At 37.2% G+C, this 25,336-nt stretch overlaps 1 protein-coding gene across 8 annotated transcripts in view; it reads right to left on the bottom strand.

The window, feature by feature from the left end:
* Positions 1-25,336, bottom strand: part of ARB2A (ARB2 cotranscriptional regulator A) — a 545,745-nt gene that overhangs the window by 115,660 nt on the left and 404,749 nt on the right. For 4 of the 8 annotated variants that reach the window (XM_077139148.1, XM_077139146.1, XM_077139151.1 and 1 more), the window contains one exon: positions 20,761-25,158. The exons of the other annotated variants lie outside the window; for them this stretch is intronic. In XM_077139148.1, the coding sequence (XP_076995263.1) occupies positions 24,983-25,158 (176 nt within the window). In that variant the 3' untranslated portion in view covers positions 20,761-24,982. Of the gene's footprint in view, positions 1-20,760; positions 25,159-25,336 lie in introns of those variants that run through there. 8 annotated transcript variants of the gene reach the window in all.

Raw genomic sequence — 25,336 nt, 5'->3', positions numbered from 1 at the left:
AAATGACAAGGACTCACTTAAAAAAAGACCTTGGTTAATAATTATATAAAAATATGCTCAACCTCACTGCTTATCAAATAAATACAAATTTAACTGAGATTTTTGCAGATTAGCAAAAATTAAAATAATTAATGACAGTGTAGAAATGTGAAAAATATACCAGCTACACTAAGTAATATATACATTTCTTGTTTTGGTAAGTGGAATGAAGTATTTTTATAACTAGAAGAAAAGCAATAAATGAAAAGTCAAGTTATAGAACAATATGCATACATCCTATTTACATTTAATAGGTATTTACATTACACATAAAAATATGGAAATTTTTGTACACTGTTAACAGAAACAGATAATTTGTAGGAGATGGTATGACAAGGGAATTTTATCTTCTTTTCATTGTTTAATGTTTTTTACAATGACCATTTTTTAGAGAAAAATGTAAATATCATTTGCAAAACCAAAAGCCTACCTTCCATTGTTCATAATTATTATTTCACACCCCTTCTTTTAAGCAGATGACCTCGTCTACCACTTCGTCACAGTAAAATCAAAATTACTCCAAATGGAAATCGTTCCACTTTTTTCACCACCAAACCTGAATGCCTGTAGACATCAAACCTACTCTTCTACCTCTTCTCTAACAATTTTTGTTCCTAATTATGCTTTGGGTCTGATACTGCCTTATCTCCATCTTATAACTTAATTCTCCTTTGTATAGCTACATTCTTTCTATATATTTACATAATTTATAATCATTCAAGTCTCTTTCTTCTTAGACAAATAAATCCAAACTTCAACTCCTTCTTCTCTTCCAGTTTAAAAATCTTTCTTTTCTCCTCTACAGCCATTTTATTTGTATCTCCTCAACTGCAACCTAGTATACGCCCCTACAGGGAGCAATTAATCAGCAAACTACAGTTTGCTGGCTCCAGTTCTTGCAAATAAAGTTTTATTGGGACACAGCCACACCTGTTCATTTACAGCTGTTTTTGTGTTAAAAATGGCGGAGATGAGTGGTTGTGACATTGACTGTATGGTTCACAAACCAAAAAATATTTATCATCCGGCTCTTTCCAGTAAAAGTTTGCTGGTCCCTGATATAAGGAATACTGTTTGGTATTCTTTAGACCTTCAACAGAGCTTGACAGTGCTAAACATCCCTTTTCCTCAGAGACATTCTCTTGGCTTTTCTGCCCTTGCCTTCCTCTGATTTTCTCCCTCCTCTCTGGTGACTCCCTCTTTGCAGCTCTCTCTAGCTACATGGCCACCAAATGCTGGACTTCTCATTAAACATACCTCCCAGGGTGGCCTCATTGATCCTATCACTCCCAAATCTCTATCTCTTGAGTTTTACTTGATAGAGCTAAATATCGCTCATATCAAACTGTTTTCTTGATCTCTACCTCCACTGCCTCATCTAAGCCATCATAATTTAACTAGTCTTGTTTTTTATTTTTTTTCCACATGGGCAGGTACCAGAAATCAAACCCAGGTTTGCAGCATGGTAGGTGAGAACTCTGCCTGCTCAGCCACCGTGGCCCGCCCACTAGTCTTGTTTTTCCTGTCATCTTCCAATATATTTCCCTCATTATAGCCAGAATGTTCACTGCAAAATGTAAATTTAATTATATGCTCTTTCTTAGAATCCTTCTTTCTAAGTTCTTTTACATGGATGAGAAGGCTACCATGATCTGGCTTCTGCTGAGCTTTCCAGTCTCACCTCTTTTTACTACCCTACTTTCCATAGTCTATGACTCATTCTGGCACTTGAATGTGCTGTGTTTACTTGACCTGCCTCTGCCTGGAACCTGGATCTCTACTTTCTGCACCTCTACCCTCACCTCCCACACATACTTCTACCCTCATCAACTTGAACCCTTACATTCTTCATGCCTTCACTTTCTGAGTGTAGGGATTGTGTTTGTTGCTTTAGAGTCATGTCCTCAGCACCTAGTATAGAACCTGACACATGGTAGTGATAAGTGTCTGAATATAAGTGAATGAATACTGTATTAAATATAGCACTGCATACATTACTTTGGCATCACAGGAGGACTGATGAATCATTACCAGTGTTACCGTCACTGAACAGACTAAGACAAATTGCTTCCCTATCTTGGTAAGATACAATATTCTCCTATATATCTGCTTGCATAGTGAAAAAATAAAGAAATTTATTTAATTTATTTGAGATCAAATCAGTCCTTAGATTCTCCCTCTGCTCTTTCCTTTGACCCTCCATCCTGCAAAAATGATTCAGAAATGTAGAGATCTGTTAAGAACCCTAACTTCTTTATATATAAAAACAAATTAAGACAGATAAAGAAGCTGAGAGAGAGCCACAGAAACAGAGTGAAGGCACTAAAGAGAGAAGCTGAAAGCAAGGAAACTGGACAGAGAAGGGAGAGACCAGCAGATGTTGCTTTGCATCCTGTTATCTGACAAGGAATCCAGGATTGCCAACAACCTGTTTTCAGGAAGAAAGCACACTGATCGAACTGCCTTTCCAGAAGACATCACACTGGTGTATCAAATGATGATATTAGGCTGTTGGACTAAGTGAACCAGAAGTAACAACTCTAGACTTATTGTCATTGTAGGAGGCTAGATGAGTAATATTCTCAATATGGAGGGGGAGCTCAGGCTTTGGGTCTCCTCAGGATGCAAATTTTATTTCCTAGAGAAAAGACCAGCCATATCCATTGTATCCATATAATGCAATGAAATATGGACTAAAAAATCTAACAGAGGGACTAAAATTTATAACTAAATATTATACTAGCCAGAAAAAAGACAAGAGAGAAAGATCAGAATTTCAAAAATATATGACATAAAATGAAAATAGCAATAAATAAATATTTTCAATGTAAACAGAATAGTGCTACAAGGAAAGGCCTTGTAATTGACTATACTCAAAAGTAAGACTGGGTGGGCCACAGTGGCTCAGCAGGCAGAGTTCTTGCCTACCATGCCAGAGACCCGGGTTCGATTCCTGGTGCCTGCCCATGCAAACAAAAAAAAGGTAAGACTGAACTACATGTCTATAATATACAGATGATACGGAAATAAGATGGAGTAGCAAGCTCCAGGAATCAGTTCTTCCAATAAAACAACAACTAAAAAGTCATGAACTGCCTGAATCAACTAGTTTTAAACTCTGGAACTCGGAAGAAAACTGTAAAGCAACAGGGAATAACATGAAACTATGGATAACCTAGATGAAATGGACACATTCCTAGGAACACACAAGGTACCTACATTGACAAAAAACGTTAGAGATCATACTGCCTGATCTCACTGCTTTGAAACAATTAGAAGGAAACTCATAGAGCCATAATCTAGAATATAGGTATGCTGGTTTGAAAGGATGTTTTTCCCTGCCTAGAATGCCCTCTCTATTTTTCTTATTAATCACTTCTGGAAATAGTTCAAATTTTACTTCCTTTGAAATACTCTTTTTAAACATTCACGCTAAGCTAGTGACTTCCCACTGTGCATTCACAGCTGTGGTGGAGATGTACACGAAAACCTGTAAGCCTCTTCTTTCACAATAAAACAAATATAACCAAGCACATGTCTGTCCAACCAACACATTACCTTTTCCAGCCTCCCTTGCAGTTAGGTGTTGACATCTAAGTCCTTATCAACAGAACGAATGTGGAATTGATTTGTGTCACTTTGGCCAGTGCCTTAAGGCAGCAAGCTTGCCTCCTTCCTGTTCTCATCCCCCACTTCCTGTGATCCAGAATGCTGATGAACTCATAACACTGCTATAACCACGATGAGAATGCTGCCTAGGAGATGGCAGAGAAACAGGACGGAAGGAACCTGGTTCCAGAAACACAGTGTGAGGTAGAGCCATCTTCCCATCTGGAATGCACAAATTGGACTGTTACATGTGAGAGAAATTAACTTGTATATATAAAAACCTTTTTTATACCTGAGGTCTTTCTACTAGAGCAGCTTGGCTTTCCCTTAATAAAAGAGCTCTTTTTTTCCCCTTTTGGTCTGTTTGCACCTTAAGAGTAGAAACTAACTCAGTATTCATTGTGTTTCCTATGACAAGCACAGAGCCTCACACATAGTACTCAATTAATGTTTGCTGAACGAATCTTGAAGACCAGTCTTGTGGAAGGACTAGAGGCAAAGAAGTAAGAGGAAATAAGAATATGAGAAATATTTTATAGGCCACCCTGTTTGGATACTTTTAGAGAAACATATAGGTATATTTATAAGTGGTCTGAGGACCCTTAAAGAAATGGAACCAGTATAACAGAAAAGAAGTCCAAACTCTGAGATTTATAGAGAAGAAAATACTATAACTTTTCTGAAAGGGAAGGAGCAAATAAGAACCAACAACTCCACAAGTATCGGTAACATCATTCAGTAATACTCATACTTATTGGATGATACAATTCCCTCTGATAATCCTACTTTGAGTTTTACTATGTGTGGTAGCTAGTCTCCAAATATGGACACTTTCCCCCTGCCCCCTCAGCCATGTCTCACAGTATTAATGCCCTTGTATAGTCTCACATACCTGAATGTGGGCTGGCTTTAGGACTTCCTTTTTAAACAATAGAATGTGTGGAAGCGATGCTGCATGATTTGTGAGTTTAGGTCATAACAAGCTTTGTAGCTCTTGTTTGGAAATCTTGGAATACTTGCTCTTGGGATGCTTCCTCTTGGAATCCAGGTGAATCTGTGGGAAGCCTGAGATGCATGGAGAGGTCATGTGTAATGCTCCTAAAGACAGACCCAGCTGAATTCCCAGCCAATAGTATCAACTGCCAGCCACGTGACCGAGTCATTTTGCATGTCCAGTGCAATGAACTTCCAGATAACTTCAGCCCCATTCACTGTTTGACTATAACCAAGAGAGAAGTTCCAAATAAGAACCTTCCAGTTGAGCTCAGGCAACTCAGGAACCATGAGAGGATAATGTTCTAGTTTGCTAGCTGCCAGAATGCAATATACCAGGAACAGAATGGCTTTTAAAAACGGGAATTTAATAAGTTGCCAGTTTACAGTTCTAAGGCCAAGAAAATGTCCCAGTTAAAATGAGGCTATAGAAATGTCCAATCAGTGGCATCCAGGGAAAGATACCTTGGTTCAAGAAGGCTGATGAAGTTCAGGGCTTCCCCCTCATCTGGAAGGGCACAAGGCGAACACGGCATCATCTGCTATTTTTCTCTCCTGGCTTCTTGTTTCATGAAGCTCCCCGAGAGGCATTTTCCTTCTTCATCTCCAAACATCACTGGCTTGTGGACTCTCTGCTTCTCGTGCCTATGTCATTCTTCTCTGCTCTCTCTGAATCTCCCATTCTCCAAAATGTTTCCTCTTTTATAGGACTCCAATAAACCAATCAAGACCCACCCAAATGGGTGGAGACATGTCGTCACCAACCACTCTTGACTAAATCACATCATCCAGGGAGATGATCTAATTACAGTTTCAAACATACAGTATTGAATAGGAATTATTCTACCTTTTTGAAATGAGATTTTGATTAAAACATGGCTTTCCTAGGGGGCATACTTCTTTTCAAACCAGCACAGACAATAAATTGTCTCAAGCCATTTTGTTTTCAGATGCTTTGTTTTACAGCAATGGATAACTGGAACACTGTATAACTAACTAGTTAACCTCTATAACTAGTGGTCTAAGCTTGAGCCACTGCATAATGTTATGAAGAATTGTTGAGTACTACTTGGAAGTAATCTGGGCTATTAATGAACAATGTTTTATAAAAGTAAATGTAACAGGGCGGGCCATGGTGGCTCAGCAGGCAAGAATGCTTGCCTGCCATGCCAGAGGACCCAGGTTCGTTTCCCAGTGCCTGCCCATGTTAAAAAAAAAAAAAAGTCAATGTAACACCCTTCCTTTTCTCTTGACTTTATGTTTTATTTCTCAAGTTTCAAAATCCACATCAACAACAACAAAAATCCATATCAACAATAACGAATGCTTGAAGGGCTTTTCAAGAATCTAATCTTTTGTTGATGTCCTTATTTTCTAGCAAGAAGAAGACAAATGCTATTGTGAAAACAACAAATAGACTAAGTTACTCTTGCCATCTTGAAAAAGGGAAAGTTGGAGTGGCACATGGAGTAAAAAATAAGTGCAAACGTATCAGAATGATATAGATGGAACATGGTATATAATTACTGTGGTATCCAATTCGAAGAAATTGTCAAGACCTAGTCATATATCTTCCTCACACATTCCCCAGCAAAATCAGATTTTCCTATGTAGCCATCTCTCAATTTAGATCATCTCTTTATGGCTCTAGTTTTGTTCTAAAAAACCAATCATTTGCTTCTAGAGGAAAGTATCTTAAAGACTGAGTAATATCTGAAAGCAAGATTATTTAAATTCTTAAATATATATATATTTTTAATGGTATATGGTAGAGGTCACATTTCATTCTTTTTCCATATCCTGTTATTGCAGCACCATTTGTTGAATTTTTGTTTGCTTGTTTTTCTTTCTTTGTTTGCTTGTTTGTTGTGTTTGGGGAGAGTGCATGGGCTGGGAATGGAACCCGATTCTCTAGCATGGCAGCCGATAATTGTATCACTGAACTACCCTTGCAGCCCCCTAATTTCTGAAATAATTTTGACTCCCAGGCATACTTCATGTACAAAATCTTCCAGAATCTCCATGAAAACTTCTCTGTCCTGTGTCCCTCCATTCCACTAAATAATCAAATATCCTATTTGAAGAAAAAAACTTAAGGTTATGCTCCTGGCCAAATTACATGTATTCTGTCTGCATGCCTTTGCATTGCCAGTATTCAGACCTCATTGGCCTTTGTAAGAACTCTAACAAGGGCCCCCTTAAAATTTTTTTTTTATTAGAACAGTTATTGGTTATAGAAACATCATGAAAGAAGTACAAAGTTTCTGTATATCCCATATATCCCGATCTCACATACAGTTTTCTTATTAACATCTTGCAATTAGTGTGGTACCTTTGTTACAACTCATGAAACAATATTATTATAATTATGTTGTTAATTTTAGCGCACTGTTCACATTGTCTTTAGAGTTCTGTAAGTTTTCGTTTGTGTGCATGTGTGTGTGTGTGTGTGTGTGTGTGTGTGGTTACTTATATACAACCTTAAATTTCCCTTTTCCCTCCCCCTTTAAAATACATAATTCAGGGGTGTTAGTTACATATGACTTTGTGCATGTAACAGTGTTCTTTTAACTGCATTTTCCTTATTTTCAGCCTCTTCTCCTCAATGTATTTTACTTATAGCTGCCAGAGCAGTCTTTTGGAAGCATAACTCTGACAGCTCAGTTACTCCTTCAAAAACCTTTAAATGCCCAGTGCCTTAAAAATAAAATACAAACTCATTATCCTAGGATTTAAGGTTCTCTGTCATCTTCTCACCACTTACAATTTTATTTTCTTATTCTCCATTCAAACCGGTGATGCATCTATCAAACTACTTCTTGCTACAGTCCATGCTTATGTCATATATTTTATTCTCGCAAGCCCTTGCTCATGCTGACAATCCTTGTTAAAGTATCTTTCTTTCTTTTTCTGACTCTTGGAATCCTACCCAACTTTCAAGGTTCAGCTTAATGGACCTCTGTTCCTCAATGCCCTGAATAACTTCTTGGGTCTTATAATTAGAATGACACCTTCTTCCAAATTTCTGTTACTTATCAGTATCTCCCTTGTGATCATTATTCCTTGAATTATTATGTTTATGCATTTTCTCCTTCCTACTGTCTCATATTCTATTAAGAATAGGATATGCTGCACATGTAGTAAATGTTCAATAAATATTATTGTATGGATGGGGTGTTATTAATTCAATATGCTACTCATTCTAGATAATATTCACATTTGCCACCAACTGGAGAGACTAATATGGGGAATGCAATAGTCAGAGATAGGAGATAGATTGTTTTCAGGTGGGAAAATATGAGTAAAGAATACCACAATGTCTGCCATATACCACAATGTCTGCCAGAGTGAGCTCTGCTCGCTCCAAGTGACTCTTATTTAAAAGGACAAGCATAGTTAGATCTTCCTATCATGTTACCTTCATGTTTATGATAAGAACTAAAGTTATTATTCATCTTCACACCTGTGTCTTTTCATCTAATTTTATGTGATACCTCCATTACATCCAACCTAAAACTACCAGCTCTCCCATTTGTTTGTGCTTCCCTTTTTGTTTTGATACTTTCTCTCCCCTTTGCAAGCACTTGGAAGTTATCTTGTCATTTGTAAAGTACCTGGCTTTCTTGACCTACCTGAGCAACCAATTGCTTCTTTAAACTTCCCTACCAACTTATATTCATTTTATGATACCTTTATTTAAATAGCTAAATAATCCTACAAACAGCAAGCTGAATGAAAGTCTCACCACATGTATGACACTGAAACTTTATTTTTAAAATATGTTGCCTCGACATAACTCCTCTTTCCTTACTATAAAATTTTCATGTTCAATTTTGTGTTTGTATGATGTTCTTATAATAAATTAAAACAAGTGAAAGTTGAATCTTAACGAAAAAAGCTTTTAACAAAAATAAGGCAGGGAATTTATAAATCATATTGTTTCTCATCACTTCAGCAGGTGGTCTGGTGGTAGGACCACAATGTAGCACCTTGTGCTATAATATGTAAAAAAAAAAAACAAACCTCTTTATTGAAATAACCCCCTTTCAAGGCTGGTAGAATGAAACATATTTTAATAGAGATATTTTAATTTTCTTAATTAAATATTTGCAGAGAGTCTGCATTCATGCTCTAAGGAAAGTATACATATTTAAAGAAGTTGTTTGCTTATAGGGTTTAACCATTTAAAAAATGCCTCCAATACCATGATCCCATATTACTTTAAAGTCACAACCTCAGATATATATTATTTTATGAAGTAATTCAATACTTTATCAGAATGACCTCTGAAGGACTATTTTGGGAAGAGTAGTTTTCAGAATTTGGAGGTTGAGTTAAAGGGTTCAGGGAGGTGAAGAATATACCTTTCTTTAGCACAGTAAAAAGACATATGCAGTCTATCTCAAGATAGAAACCAAGATTTCTTGCCTCTAATCCTTTGCTGACTACCCTTGAATAGTAATTCTGCTTTTGGTTGTTTCCAGATTGGCAACTCCATGGCATTACATTTATTCATCAATTAAAAAAAAAAAATTTTAAGTGCTGCCTATGTTGTGCCAGGTACTAGGAACACTGGTACCTGGTAAGTCAGCAAAACCAACAAAGCTCACATGCGAGTGGGGGGTAGGGGCGACCACCAACAAATTATTAACACAATGAACAACTGAATTATATAGAGGGTTGGACTGTCATAAAGTGCTATGGAAAAACAAAACAGAACAGAGAAGGGGAAGGTTTGAAAGTGTTGGGAATAGGGAAGGAGATGCTATTTTAAATGAACAAGTCAGGATAGGAAACACTGACTAGGTGACAGGTGAATAAGACCCAAAGGAGAAGAGGGGGTAAGCCATACCGATATCTAAATGTAGGGTATCCTTGTTCAAAGAAGGTGAAATCAATAATTCACTGCTGTCAGCCTCTGTTCTTACCAGAAGAGTAATATGATCAAAAGCAAAATTCTACACATAAATTCTCAAATATTAATGACATTTCTTTTATTATATTCTATTTACATTGATCCAATAAATACTTATTGAGTGCCAATTATGTGCTAGGCATTGAAGCAATCAGGATGAAAAGGCAGACAGAGTTCTTGCCCTCATGAAGTTTATGGTTAAATGGAGATGGGAGAGACAAATAAATAGATACCATACAGTAATACACACCATGGTAGGGTGCTGCAGGGTACCATGGAGGCAGAGAAGAGAAGCACCTCCCCTAGATTACAGGAGATGAGATTTTAGGGAGAAAGACACAAGTCTTTCATTACTGCTCCTAACAGCATAGACATAAAAGATTGTATATAGAACCAACAGCTCATAGGTATTTAATCCTCACAACACTGTGAGGCAAGTTCTGTTGTCATCATTTTATAGATGAAGAAATGGAAGCACAGAGAAGTTAAGCAACTTATTCAAGGTCGCAGAGATAGAAAGCAGTCAAAGAAGGATATGGATTCAGGCAGCTTAGCTCCAGAGCTTGTGCTCTAAAGCACTATCTTATATGCTTTGAGAAGCATGCATATGTGATAATTTGTTAATGAATTAAGGCCTTCAGGCACATTCCAGCTGCTTAAAGGTAAGGCTTGGCATGGATTATCAGAATAGCTTGATTTTAGAATGAGGTTTTATCAGCATGACCTACAATGCAGGAAGTCTGTTTCTGTCTAAAGATTAAAATCAAGTCATCTTGCTCATACTGTGGTATGAACTTTTGACATTGGTATTCACTAGACCATTAATATAAGAAGTGTGTACTTTTTTGGAATCCTTTCTTCTACCTTCTGACTGTTTCAAAAAACAAAGAACTGACTCCCTATTAATTTGAGTGCTGACTATTGAGTGCAACAGATTTTGCCAAATGTCCAGAGTCCATAAATAACTTAAAAAAATCTGCCCTCCTCAGAGAGCTTCAGCCCTATTCTCAGATACTAACTTCACAGATAGAAGTCTGCTTGGTTTTTGTTAAATGTGCCAATAAAGACATGAGGGATGATCTGTACCAAATCACAAATTACCTGACTTCACCTGGGCTGCCAGAGTTGTAGGTGGTAACCACCCTGAGAAGAGATTGCACTGGTGACCTCAATGAAAAATCTAGATGAGATTAGAGCAGAGGCACATGTGGGTGTGGGAGTGGACTGTGGAGCTTTGCAGTACTATGCATTTGCTCTGCCAGATTTACATGAGCTGATGATTTCTCATTTTCATCATGCCGAGCTCCCTGACTATTAGATAACTGGAAGTTCTAACTGGGGATTGTACAAATTGTATCTGTTGAGGAAATAACATTCTCTGACAATGATAAGTGACACAAATTTCTGCTGGAATTCTTAAAAAGACATAAATAATAGAAAGAAATAGTAGTATATGAAAATGTGGAAATGGCAGGTAGGGAGTTAGAATCCTACCAATTCTAAGACCATGGTGACTTTTCTAACAATATAAAACCATTGAATGATTTAGTAAAAACTGTATGAATATTTATAAAGCTCACATGCAAATATTTTTATTGTACAACTTGGTTGATTTAAGGCGTAATATACCTAACATTAGATAACAGTGATGCTTTGTGTCTCTATATCATTTTGAAGGCTCCATCAAAACAGAATGTCCTAACAGCTTAACTGACATGTTTGAGAAAAGTCAGATTCAGGCATAAATTTCAAATAGAATAGAAAGAAAAAAGATTTTGTCAACTGAATTTGGGGATGATGTTACTTTTAACGATAAAAAGATAAAAAGAAGTTAGAATAGGATAAAAGATATTTTGCAAAAATGGTGATCAAAGATGAACACTGACTGGAGGTGGAGCAAGATGGCAACGTAGGGAGGTGTGGAATTTAGTTAGTCCTCTAGAGCAGCTTGTAAATAGTCAGGGACTGTTTGGAACAACTGTGTGGGGGACAGTTGCAATTGGACACACATTGAACACTAGTCTGGACTGGGTGGAAGGGCTGAGATCATAGCCCAGAACTGTAAGTAAAGCCCCTGACTTGAAGAGACTAGCACCCTTCTCCCACAGCAGGAGGCTGCTGAAGACACTTCCTGGTGGGAAAAAGAAACAGCTTCTACCAGGAGCTACGGAAGGTAGCTCAACCAAGCTCCAACTGCAGTTTTAATGAACAAATTTGGGTGCTGCATATAAGCTCCAAGCACAGATAAACTAGAGAAAGCAGGAGAGTAACTCTGAGTGTGCTCTCTCTCTCTCCCTCTCTCCTGACATAGAGGAAAGGGCTGATGAAGGTAAAAACAAAAAGCAAAAAACAAAAAAAAAAAGCAGAGGCTTCTGGAATCAGCCAAGCTCAGAATACTGTAAAAGAGCTGTGCCCCTTTATAGAGCTAGGTACCAACTCTGGCTCTTGCCTGGCGAACCTTGAGGATGGAGAATAGCTCTGAAAAGGGATTTTATTTTATGTTTTTATTTATCTCCTTAAAAAAAAGTATTCTAAGTAGATCATTAGAGAAAGCCTCAGGCATTTTCAATTGTCAGTTCTGACTCAGGCAAGGACAGAGTTAAGATAGGTCTGAGAGACAAAGTAACAAGTCAAGTGAAGGAGATAATTCCCTAAAGGGTGTATCTTCCCCAGAAAGGGGGGGGGGGGGCAGGGCCCAGCTCAAGTGGCAGCCCTCCTTCAGAGAATTCAGACCCGAGGAGTTGGGAATCAGAAACAGCATAGGCTTGCCTTCCACTTCAGCCTCTGTCTCAACCACGCCCCTGGCAGGCTGAGAATTAAAGGCTCCATACCACCATACACTGGATAGGGAGTTATAGGCTGACATGTGCCACCTGCTGGGCAGGACGGGGAAAGCACAGTGTTTAGATGCTCCACAGGAGAGTCATCGACAACCTGCTGCATCTCATCCTGAAATCTGGGCCTGGCTTGTCTGGAAAAACCTGATTGGGGTCGATCATATCTGGGGAGACCATCCTCAAAAACAAAGGTTACATACAAGTAGAGCAAGAACCAGAAAAACAAAAGCCAAAAAATTCTGAAAAGTTAAATAAAAGCTATGCTAGAAGTCTAGAGTTAGTTGAACTGAATGTCAAAAAACAGAGAACAAAGCCAACCAACAAGAAAACCCTAGGTGAAGGAGTGAAAACAACCTCCAGAATAAACTAATCAAGGAAACCAGATGCTGAGACACCAACAAAAAATTACGAGTCATACTAGGAAAAACAAAGATGGGGCCCAGTCAAAGGAATAAATTAACATTTCAAATGAGATACAGGAGTTGAAACAATTAATTAATGTTCAATCAAACATGCTAAATCAAGTAAAAAAAACAAATCAAGTTGAGGGAATATATGGCAAAAGAGATGAAGGATATAAAGAAGACATTCAGCAACCATAAAGAAGAACTTGAAATCTTGGAAAAAAAAAAACAAATGGCAGAACTTATGGAATGAAAGGCACAATAGAAGAGATGAAAAACACAATGGGGACTTACAATAGCAGATTTGAAGAGGCAGAAGAGCAGATTAGTGAACTAGAGGAGAGGACAACTGAAATCCCACACACAAAAGAACAGATGGGGGAAAAAAGGAAAAATATGATTAAAGTCTCAGGGAACTGAATGACAACTCATGAATATATGTATTATGGTTGTTTCAGAAGGAGAAGAGAAAAGGGGCAGAAAAAATAGTGGAGAAAATAATCACTGAAAACTTCCCATCTCTTATGAAGGACATAAAATTACAGATCCAAGAAGCACAGTGCACCCCAAACAGAACAGATCTAAATAAAACTACATACAAGACACCTAGTAATAAGATTGTCAAATGTCAAAGAGAAAGAGAGAATTCTGAAGGCAGCAAGAGAAAAGTGATCCATCACATACTAACTAGGGAAGCTTAGTAAAACTGTGTGGATTTCTCAGCAGAAACCATAGAGAAGGCAGTGATATGATATATTTATAATATTAAAAGAGAAAAACTGCTAACCAAGAATTCTATATTCAGAAAAACCCTCCTTCAAAAATGAGGGCATATATAAAATATTTTCAGAGAGTCACTGAGAAAGTTTGTGAATAAGAGACCAGCTCTCTATAAAATCCTAAAGGGAACACTACAGGCAGACAGGAAACACAGGAAGAGAGTGGTCTGGGGAGAAAAGTGTAGAAATGAAGACTATCGGTAAGGGTAAAAAGAGAAAAAAAAAAAAGATATGATACATAAAATCCAAAAGACAAAATGGTAGAAGAAAGTACTGCCTTTACAGTAATACCATTAAATGTTAATGGATTGAACCCCCCAAACAAAACACAAAGAATGGCAGAATAAATTAAAAAACTGGACCCATCCATATGCTGCCTACAAGAGACTCACTTTAGGACCACGTACAAAAATAATTGAAAGTGACAGGTTGGAAAATGGTATTTCATCAAACAAAAACTAGAAAAGAGTGGGAGTAGCCATACTAATAGCTGACAAATTAGACATCAAATGTAAAACAATCAAGAGAGACAAAGAAGGGCACTATGTATTAATAAAAGGCACAATTCATCGAGAAGACATAACAATAATTAATATTTATTCACCAAACTAGAGTGCTCCAAAATATAGGAGGTACACATTGACAATACTGAAGGTATAAATAGACACCTCTGCAAAAATAGTTGGAGACTTCAATACACCACTTTCATCAATGGATAGAACATCTAAACAGAGGATCAATAAGGAAACAGAGATTTTGAGTAATATGATAAACGAACTAGACTTAAAAGACATTTACAGAACATTCATCTCACAAACAGCAGTATACTTGTTTTTCTTAAGTGCTCATGGATCATTCATCCAATACACCACATTGGGTCACAAAATAAATCTCAATAAATTAAAAGACTGAAATTACACAACATACTTTCTTGGATCATAATGGAATGAAGGTGGAAATCAACAACAGGTGGAAGGCTTGGAAAGTTCACAAATATATGGAGGCTAAATAACACACTCAAACAACCAATAGGTCGATGAAGAAATTACAAAAGAAATCAGTAAATATCTCAAGGAAAAAATGAAAATGAAAACACACATATAAAAACTTATGGGATGCAGCAAAAGTGCAACTGAGAGGGAAATTTATTGCCCTAAGTGCTGATATTAAAAAAGAAGAGCAAAAATAGAAGAATTAACTGTATACCTGGAGGAACTAGAAAAGAACAGCAAACTAACCCCAAGCAAACAGAAGGAAAGAAATAATAAAGATTAAAGCAGAAATAATTGAAATTGACACCACAAAAACAAAAGAGAGAATCAATGAAACCAGAAGTTGGTTCTTGGAGAAAATCAATAAAATTGGCAGACCCTTAGGAAGGCTGAGAAAAAAAAAGAGGATTTAAATAAATAAAAAGAGAAATGGGAGAGGGGACATAACCACTCATCCCACAGAGATAAAGGAGATAATGAGGGATACTATGAGCTACTATATGCTAATAAACTAGACAACATAGACAAAATGTACAACCTTTCTAGAAAAGCATGAATGACTAAAATTGATTCGAGAAGAAATGGATGATAGCAACAAACCAATCACATGTAAAGAGACTGAATCCAATCATCAAGAAACTCCCCAAAAAGAAAAGTCTAGGACCAGATGGCTTCACATGCAAATTCTATGAAGTATCCAAGAAAGAATTAGTCCCAATTCTGCTCAAACTCTTTAAAAAAAAATTGAAGAGGAGGGAAAGCTACTAAACTCATTCTATGAAGCCAACATTACCCTAATACTAAAGCCAGACAAAAATACTAGAAGAAAAGAAATTTATAGACAACTCTCTTTAATAAATATAGATGTAAAAATCCTCAACAAAATACTTCCAAATCGAATCCAACAGCACATTAAAAGAATAATACATGACGACCAAGTGGGACTTATTCCAGGTATTCAAAACTGGTACAATACAAGAAAATCAATTAATGTAATACACTATACCAATGAATATATATATATATACACACACACACACACATGATTATCTCGATGATGCAGAAAAGGATTTGACAAAATTTAACATCCTTTCTTGATGAAAACACCTTAAAGGGTAGGAATAGAAGGAAATTTCCTCAACATGATAAGGGGAATATATGGAAAACCCACAGCTGACATCATACGTAATGGGGAAAGACTGGAAGCTTTCCCTCTAAGATTAGGAACAAGAGAAGGATGGCCACTTTCATCATTGCTATTCAACATGTGTGCTGGAAATTCTAGCTAGAGCAATTAGACAAGAAAAAGAAATAAAAGCCATCCAAATGGAAAGGAGTCAGTAAAACCTTCACTGTTTGCAGATGTCATATAGTGTTTGTCGAAAATTTCATGAAATTGACATCAAAGCTACTAGATCTAATAAATGAGTACAACAAAGTGGCAGGGTACAAGATGAACACCTAAAAACCAGCAGTGCTTCTATACACTAGTAATGAGTATTCCTAGGAGGAAATCAAGAAAAAAACCCCATTTACAATAGCAACCAAAATAATAAAATATTTAGGAATAAATTTAACCAAGGCCACAAAAGATCTATGCAGAGAAAACTACAAGAAATCGCTAAAAGAAATCAAAGAAGACCTAAATAAATGGAAGGGCATACCATGTTCATGGATTGGAAGACTAAATATAGTTAAGCTGTTGATTCCACCCAAAATGATTTATGGAGTCAATGTAAAACCAATTGAAATCCCAACAACTTACTTTGCAAAAATAGCAAAACCAATAACCAAATTTATTTGGAAGGGCAGGGGGCCCCAAATAACTAAAAATATCTTCAGAAAAAAGAATGAAGTGGGAGGAATGAAGTCATATTACCTAGCTTTAAAGCATATTATGAAGCTACAGTGGGCAAAAGAGCACAGTAAGGGCATAAAGACTCAAAAAATGGAATTGAACTGAGTGTTTAGAGATAGATCCTCTCATCTATGGACAATTGATCTTTGATAAGGTGGTCAAGCCAACTCAACTGGGACAGAACAGTCTCTTCAGTAAATGGTGTTTGTAGAACTGAATATCCATATCCAAAAGAATTAAAGAGAACCTATAGCTCATTTTTATACAAAAATTAACTCAAAATGGATCAAAGACCCAAATGTTAGAGCTAAGACAAAAAACTTTTAGAAGAAAATGTGGGGATATATATAATTTATAGATCTTGTGATAGGAGGTGGTTTCCTAGATCTTACACTCAAAAGGCAAGCAATGAAAACAGAAACAGACAAACGGATCTCCTCAAAATTGAACACTTTTGTGCATCAAAAGACTTCATCAAGAAAGTAAAAAAGCAGCCTACACATTGGAAGACAATATTTGGAAACAACATATTAGATAAAGGTTTAATATCCTGAATATATAAAGAGATTCTAAAACTCAACAACAAAAAGAAAAAAAACAATTAAAAAATGGGCAAAAGACATGAACAGACACTTTTCAGAGGAAGAAATACAAATGGCTCAACAACATATGAAAAGATGCTCAACCTCACTGGCTATTAGGCAAATGCAAATAAAAACCATAATGAGATATCATCTCACATCTACCAGAATGGCCATTATTAAAAAAAAAAAAAAAAAAAAAAAGGAAAATTCCAAGTGCTGAAGAAGATGTGAAGAGGCACACTTACTCACTGCTGATGGGACTGTAAAAGGTGCATTTGCTCTGGAAGGCAGTCTGGCAGTTCCTCCGGAAGTTAAGTATTGAATTGCCATAGGATTCAACAATCCCATTACTAGGTATATATTTGGAGGAAATGAAGGCAAGAACAGAAATGGGCATTTGCACACCAATGTTTATAGCAGCATTACTCATGATTGCCAAGAGATGGAAACAGCCTATATGTCCATCAGCTGATGAGTGGCCAAAGAAATTGGTATATATATATATGACGGAATATTATGTAGCTATCAGACAGAATAAAGTCATGAAGCATGTAACAACATGGATGAACCTTAGGACATTGTGCTGAGTGAAATTAGCCAGAGGAAAAAGGATAAATACTGTATGGTCTCACTATCACTAATAAGTGAACTTTGAGAGGTAAAGTTAAGAACACATGTTATCAGGAGATAGAAAGAGGGTAGAGATTGGGCATTTGATGCTGAAGGAGTAGAGAATGTTCAACAGGACTGATTGTAAAGATCCAGAAAGGGAGAGCCAAATATTATCTGATGGTAGCACAATAATACAACTACACTGAATGAAGCCGAGTGTGAATATGGTTGAGGAGGAGGGCTGGGGGCATGTAGGACACCAGGGAAGGTTAAAGGATAAAGACTGGGATGGTATAACTTAGCAATGTTTAGAGTGAACGATGATGGTGATTAAATGTACAAATATAAGACTGTTTTTGCATGAGGGAGAACAAATGAATGGCAATATTGCAAGGGGTTGAAAATGGGATGGTATATGGGGGGAGGAAATACAATCAGTGCAAACTAGGGTCTATAGTTAACAGTAACATTGTAATATGCTTCCATTGAATGCAACAAAGACAATTATGTCAAAGCTAAATGTCAATAAATGAGGAATATGGAGGAGGGGTATGCGAATTTTGTGGAAGAAATGGAAATGTCCTCATAACAGATTGTGTCCACGAAAGCATGTCTATGTGATTACCTCAGGAACCATTGATCTTTTTTTTTTTTTACTTAGGTTGGATGGTATGATGTGTGAATAAAATTGTTTCAAAATGAAGAGAGATACAAGCGCTGGGGAAAATGTGGAGAGAGAGATAGATGTTATCTAGTCACTGTTGGTTGGGAAATAGAATGGCGCAGCCCCTCTGGAGGACAGACTGATGGCTTCAGAGAAGGTTAGGGGTGGGGTTGCCATATGCTCCTGAAACCTCCCTTTGTTAGGTATATTTGGAGGAACTGAGAGCAGGGACATGATGGACATTTGCACACTGCTGTTTATGGCAGCTATGTTCATGATTTGCAATGGATGGGGGTGGCCTAAGGGTACATCACTGAGGAATGGAAGGGGGAACTGTGGTTTATACATACAATAGACTATTGAGTGGCTGCAATAAGGAATGAAGTTATGAGGCACGCAAGGAGGTGAATGCACCTTGAGAGACAATATGTTTAGTGAAATAAGCCAGAAACAAAAATAATATTATAACGCCTCACTAATATGTACTAACTATAATGTGCAAACCCTGAGAATTGAATTTGAAAGCATGGGTTATCAGGTGAAGGCCTATTGTAAAGGTTCCTAGATTGTAAGCTCTTACAGCAGTCACATCTATTCTGGAGTTGTAACTGTTTTTTCTAAATTCTGAGATGCTGAACTCTTTGTGTATAACCTGGTCGTTCCCTGGAACTTTGGGTATTTGTGTGACACCTGAGACTCAGAGCTAGAGTTCTGCAGTTACAGAAGTCAGCATTACCCCACACAACAACTATTAATAAACACTGAAAAAGTGTTCAGACTTCAATTAGAGATATGAATGAAGCTGAGCTGGATAGAACTAACATAAATCAGTCAAAGGGGTAAAGGATGCTATTGACTGTATTTTAAAACTTCAACTTCTGTCTGAAACCAAAGGAAGAGATGTTTATTCGGTGCAAAATTGAGATTTTTGGTGGCATACTATCTAATTTAACTTGTATGGACATCTTATTCGAACTACCATAATTACATGGAACCTTAAATAAGGAGTGAGATCTTGGTAGGTACAGGTTGGTATGATGCCCAGAGTGATCTGGGCAGAAGATTAAAAAGTATTTGCAACATCCCTGTTTGCTAGCTGCTGGAATACAATATACCAGAACTGGAATGGCTTTTCAAAAAGGGGAATTTAGTAAGTTACAATTTACAGTTCTAAGTCTGTGGAAATGTCCAAACTAAGGCATCTAGGGAAAAAATATCTTAATTCAAGGAAGGCTGGTGGGTCTAGAATACCTCCGTCAGCTGGGTAGTCACATGGCTGGCATCTGGTGGTTCCTTGCTCTTGGGCTCTGTTGCTTTCAGTCTCTGTTCCTGTGGAGGTTCTTCACTTTTGCTTCTCCTGGGCTGGCTTTCATCTCTTGGCTTCCCTTGGCTCTCTCCAGGTTCTGGCTTGCTTAACATCTCATGGTAACATCTGCTGGGCTCCAAGCATCTCCAAACATCCATGCCTCTGTTCTCCACATGTCCGCATCTGTGTCAGTTCTGCTGTGAAGTGTCTGTCTTCTCTGAGGCTCCTGTCCTTTCTGTCAGCTCTGTCGTTTCTGTTGGTTTTGTCTGCTATGGTGGCTCTAAAGCTTCTTCCAAAACAGTTCCCTCTTAAAGGACTCCAGTAAGCAACCCCACGTTGAATGGGTGGAGACACATCTCCATGGAAACCATCTAATCTAAAGTTACCACCCACAATTGTGTGGGTCATATCTCCATTGAAACAATAAAAAGATACCACCCAGCAAAATTGAATGAGGATTAAAGGACATGGCTTTTCTGGGGTACACAACAGATTTAAACCCACACTGTTCGTTCCCTTGAGGGACTGGGGAAGAAGGTGGAAATATTGACCTTCCCCATGTGGGGAAGACCTGATATGCTCACAAGCATTGGGACTGTCAATTTGACTGTTCAGGCCCTCAATCTTGGGATTGCCCTTATGATACTTATTCCTGCAGAGAAGCCAATTCTATTTATGATTATGCCTTAGAGAACCTCTTAGGAACTTCTGGTATCCCAGAGAACTTTTGTTGCTCAGATGTGGCCTCTGTCTCTAGGCCAACTCTGCAGATGAACTCACCGCCTTTCCAACTACGTAGGACATGACTCCTTGGGATGTAAATCTCCCTGGCAATGTGGGACATGACTCCAGGGGATGAGCCTGGCCTGGCAATGTGGGACTGAGGAAGCCTTCTTGACCAAAAGGGGGAAGACAAATGAAACAAAATAAAGTATACTGCTGAGAGATTTCAAATAGAGCCAAGAGCTCATTCTGGAGGTTATTCTTACATAGTATATAGATATCCTTTTTCAGTTTTGGAGTATCAGAGTAGCTAGAGGGTAATACTTGAAATTGTTGAACTGTAATCCAAAAGGTTTGATTCTTGAAGATGTTTGAATAACTATAGAGCTTTTAAGGTGTGTCTGTGTGATTATGAAAACTTTGTGACTGACACTCCCCTTATGGACAGATGAGTAAGATTAAAAAAAAGACAAAAATAAATAAACAATAGAGGGGTGTGGGGGCATAAGATGTTTTCAGTATTCTTTTTTACTTTCACTTTTATTTTTATTCTTATTTCTATTTTTGGAGTAATGAAAATGTTCAAAAATTGATTGTGATGATGAATGCACAGCTATATCATGATACTGAGAGCCACTGATTGCAAACTTGGGATGATTATATGGTATGTGAATTTATAATATATCTCAATAAAAAAAGAGGTTCTAAAAATTTCAAATGTCTACAGATGTCAAGTTTCAGCCAATATGCTCCTTCTCATCAGGTTATTCTACACAAAGCCCAGAATGCAAACCAATGTTAAAGGTAAATATTACAGAGTAAATCAGCTTTTGATAGGCTAACCTTAGAATCCATCTACCATTTATAATATATTTGAGAATATATTTTTCATGAAAAAATCTATCTTGAAACACATTGTACTAATATTTACTTTGTCAACTGATCTTCACTATATCAGTTCTCCTTTCCCTTACAATAGCTGGTATAAAAACCAGATTATTGGGCCACGGTGGCTCAGCAGGCAAGAATGCTTGCCTGCCATGCCAGAGGACCTGGGTTCAATTCCCGGTGCCTGCCCATGTAAAAACCAGATTATTAAGTATATTGATGAAAAGACAAAGCTACCTAGTTACCCAACAAAAGAGTAGCATTTGAGTAAATTATCACGAATCTACGCAACTTTCAAAAACAGGGCATGTACTATGTACAGAATTGTTAACGAGGTTGAACTTAAATGTTTGGGAATATGTAAAGTCAAGTATGTCACCGATTAATACTATCAATATAAATATGTTCGTGCATGAACTATTACAAAGGTACAACACTTGTACAAGGAGTTAACAACAGAGTGGTATATGGGGAAAATTACCTATGCAAGCCATGAACTACAGTTAACAGTAATACCTTGGTACTCTTTCATCAAGAGTAACAGGTGTACCACACCAATGGTAGGGGTCAATAATGGGAGTAGGGATAAGGGATATGGGGTGTTTGGGTTTTCTTTTTTTGTGTTTATATGTTATTTTTCTCTTTGAGGCAGTGAAAGTTGTCTAAAAGAGAGTATGATGATGATTGTACAACTAAGTGACAAAACTGTGAGACATGGACAGCATACTTTGCATAGACTATACAGTATGTGAATATATATCAATTAAATCTGCAAAAAACAAAAAAGCATTCATTGTAAGGAATTTATAGTGATAAATAGCACATGATTCTGAAAAAAAAAAGAACATTAAACTGAAATAGCCATCAATGCTTTTATGTGAGCACTACCATCTCACGCAGTGGAAGGACTCATCATCAATTTTCTATTTATAAAGAAAGCTCAACTCACTATGAAAGTTTGATAATAAAGGATGAAAAACAAGAGATATGTAATGTGGATGAGATTCTTATTGTAGGCAATGTGTTTGTATCCAATTTAATGCCTGCATATATTATTCCTGGTTTTAAGCAGAGAGTAACAATTGTAATTTTTGCTCTGAATCAAAATAGCAGAATCTGTTATTTGACAGGTTGTAGTGTTTGCATTTTCATTATTGTTCATAGAATAATTGTATGCTTTTTACTGTTATTTTGTAGCGGTTTATCTCCTTAAAAATGCTACTTAATCTTCAACATGAACCTCAAAGTCAAAATCAGTCACTATGTTTCAGTAGATGTTTTCGATACGCCTACACGTGTGATTATCATATCTGTTTTGATAAAATGGTATTCTTACCTGCCTCATATGTCATTTCACCATAATTTGCATTGTTATAATAGGTTATTGATTGATTTTTGGTTTACGGGAGTAAGGTAGTATTTCAGTAATGACTCAGTGCTACAAGTTTATTGCAAGTGTCCAAGGTTCATTCACCCTAAGCAATTCAGTCAATAACCAATTTTTATACCTCTGTCTCCTTCAAAATTCCAAACCAATAATCCCTGTTTTTTTTTTTAATTATTTCAGTATCAGACTAACATTTCCCATGGAAATCAATATGGGTGCGATCCATTAGCCAAAAATCTGAAGCACTGCAATGCAAACATATTAAAAATATTGATCTTGCAAAGCTACTGATGCTTTGATTGACTTTAATGTTTGTAAGCAGCAATAACAGAATTTCAATGACTGAAACAAACTTTTGATTAAAATTATAGATTTTTTTGGGGGGGAGCAATTTGCTATTTTACTGGTTTAAGGCATATCACATGGCTTATTTGCTTGACGTAAATAAGTACAGTGGAACAAACTTGTCCAATTTCTTATTTGTTAATATTTTAGCCCATCATAGTTTACATTTCCTTAATCTACTCTGAACTGTTATGACATTTCAATTTCACTTCTCATTATATCACACAGTGTGGTGGAATTTTCAGACTGAGTGTAGAAGGAATTGGGCTTTAATCCTTTCTTTACTATTATGCAAGTTTTGGGAAGACATTTAACTCTCAGTTTAAATTCCTCAAATGTAAAATGGAATTAACCCTGGGAATTAAGGAACATTCTTACTAGATTTTGAGATTAATGGACAACAAAGACGATAATTTACACATACAAAAGATTATTCCACCCCAAGATATGCCCCTTAATGAAAGCACAGAAATTTGCAGCTGTTTAGTGATCACTTAGAAAGCTCCCAAGTATGTGTGAAGGGACTGAGACTCCAAAAGGTCCAATGACAACACAAGGAGCTAGTCACAGAGGCTTTTCCTGTCTGCCCTGTTAAAATATACCACTGCACTCCCACCAGGTACTGGCTCACCCCTTAGCCTACGTAATTTTTATTTTAATACTTGTACTACTAATATATGGATATCGTAATTTTATATATTTATATTTACTTATTATCCACACTTATTACTGAAATGATTTAAGCTTTTGTGATATTGTGATGGAATGAATGTATTTTGCATATGGAAAGAACACATGTTTTGGGGACCCATAGGGTAGAGTGTGCTGGTTTGAAGCTGCTACATACCCCAGAAAAGACCATGTTCTTTTAATCCATTCTTGTGGGTACAGACGTACTGTGGGTGGGATCTTTTGATTAGGTTGTCTCAATTGAGATGGGACCCACCCAATTCAAGGTAGGTCTTAATCCTTTATCAGAGTCTTCTATGAGAGGATAAAGGAGAGAAACAGCTAGAAAGCTTGGAGAGAAAATCTCTGGGAGAAACAAGTAAGGACATACAGAAGCTGAAGGAGCTAGAACATGAAAGCAAAGAAATCCGGGAGTGAAGGACCTGCATACAGCGGGCATGTGTCTTCCCAGGTGACAGAGGAAACCCTGATGCCAGCCTCCGTTCTTCAGAGAAGATACTGTCCTGTTGATGCCTTAATTAGTATATTTTCATGATCATAGAACCTATATAAAGTAATAAATCCCCACTGTAAAAGCCAACCCATTTCTGGTATATTGCATTTCAGTGGCTTTAGCAAACCAAAACAGAAGGTAAATTATGTCAAAAAACTGAGAGATGAGATCAAATAGTCAGAAGTACTTTGGTGGCTGAAGAAGATACTTTATACAAGTAACAGAGAGGCCTAAGCGTGGAAGACAATGCTATACTTAGAGCCTGGATAATAACATTACTTTCTTCCATTTGTCCTTACCTCTGGATATTCCATTTCTATCAGTGGTTCCTGGAAGTCACTCATAAGCATCACATTGGTCCACCTCTGAAAACCTCTCACTAACAATAGCTCATTCAATCATCCACTGAGATCTGTGGAGTCTATCAGTTGCTCTGAGGTGGCAAAGCTTGTGGGCTTTGAATGAGCTCTCAGGGCTGTCTAAGGATGCCAGAAGCAATAAGCTAAGGTATTCCTTTACTTTCAATGGCGTTTTACTGCACTGATGCCCACAAAATAACTTCAAAGGAAGTGAAGAACAATTGTTAGAGGACATGAATATGATTGAAGAGCAACAAAATATTAACAATAATGATTTTTAAAGGTCTTTTATTTTTGAAAATGAGGACTATTAGTATGAGATGATGGAAAAGGACAGTTTGCAAGAGAGAAAATAGTTCTTTCTATTATTTCTGCCCAAGTATGTACTGTAACTTACAATGAACTTATCTATAAACATGGCATCATTGATTCTCTGCCACACCTTTAGCACTGCTATTACTTTTATTGCACAGTTGAGAGCCTTGACTAATAACATGTTCATGACTTAGTCACCTACCATCCAATGGGTCAGCGGTAGCAAGGATCTGTGTCCCCTTGACTCTCCTGTCAGTACATGGAATCTCCAGGATTCACGAAACCCCTCTGAAACCACCAGATAGGTGTTGATGGCAGCTGTGTTCAGGATTTGCAGTGGATAGAGGTGCCCTAAGGGTACAACAACTGGGCAATGGAAGGAGGAGCTGTAGTATATATATACAATAGACCACTGAGCTGTTGTAAGAAGGAATGAAAAGTTGTGAGGCATGCAACTAGGCAAATGAACCTTGAGGACAGTGTGCTGAGTGAAATAAGTTGATGACAAATATTTTCATGCCTCACTCATATGGACTAACTATAA

Source organism: Tamandua tetradactyla, chromosome 21 (genome assembly GCF_023851605.1).
Source record: "Tamandua tetradactyla isolate mTamTet1 chromosome 21, mTamTet1.pri, whole genome shotgun sequence".
NCBI lineage: Eukaryota > Metazoa > Chordata > Mammalia > Pilosa > Myrmecophagidae > Tamandua > Tamandua tetradactyla.
This window is presented reverse-complemented; position numbering and strand designations above follow the sequence as displayed.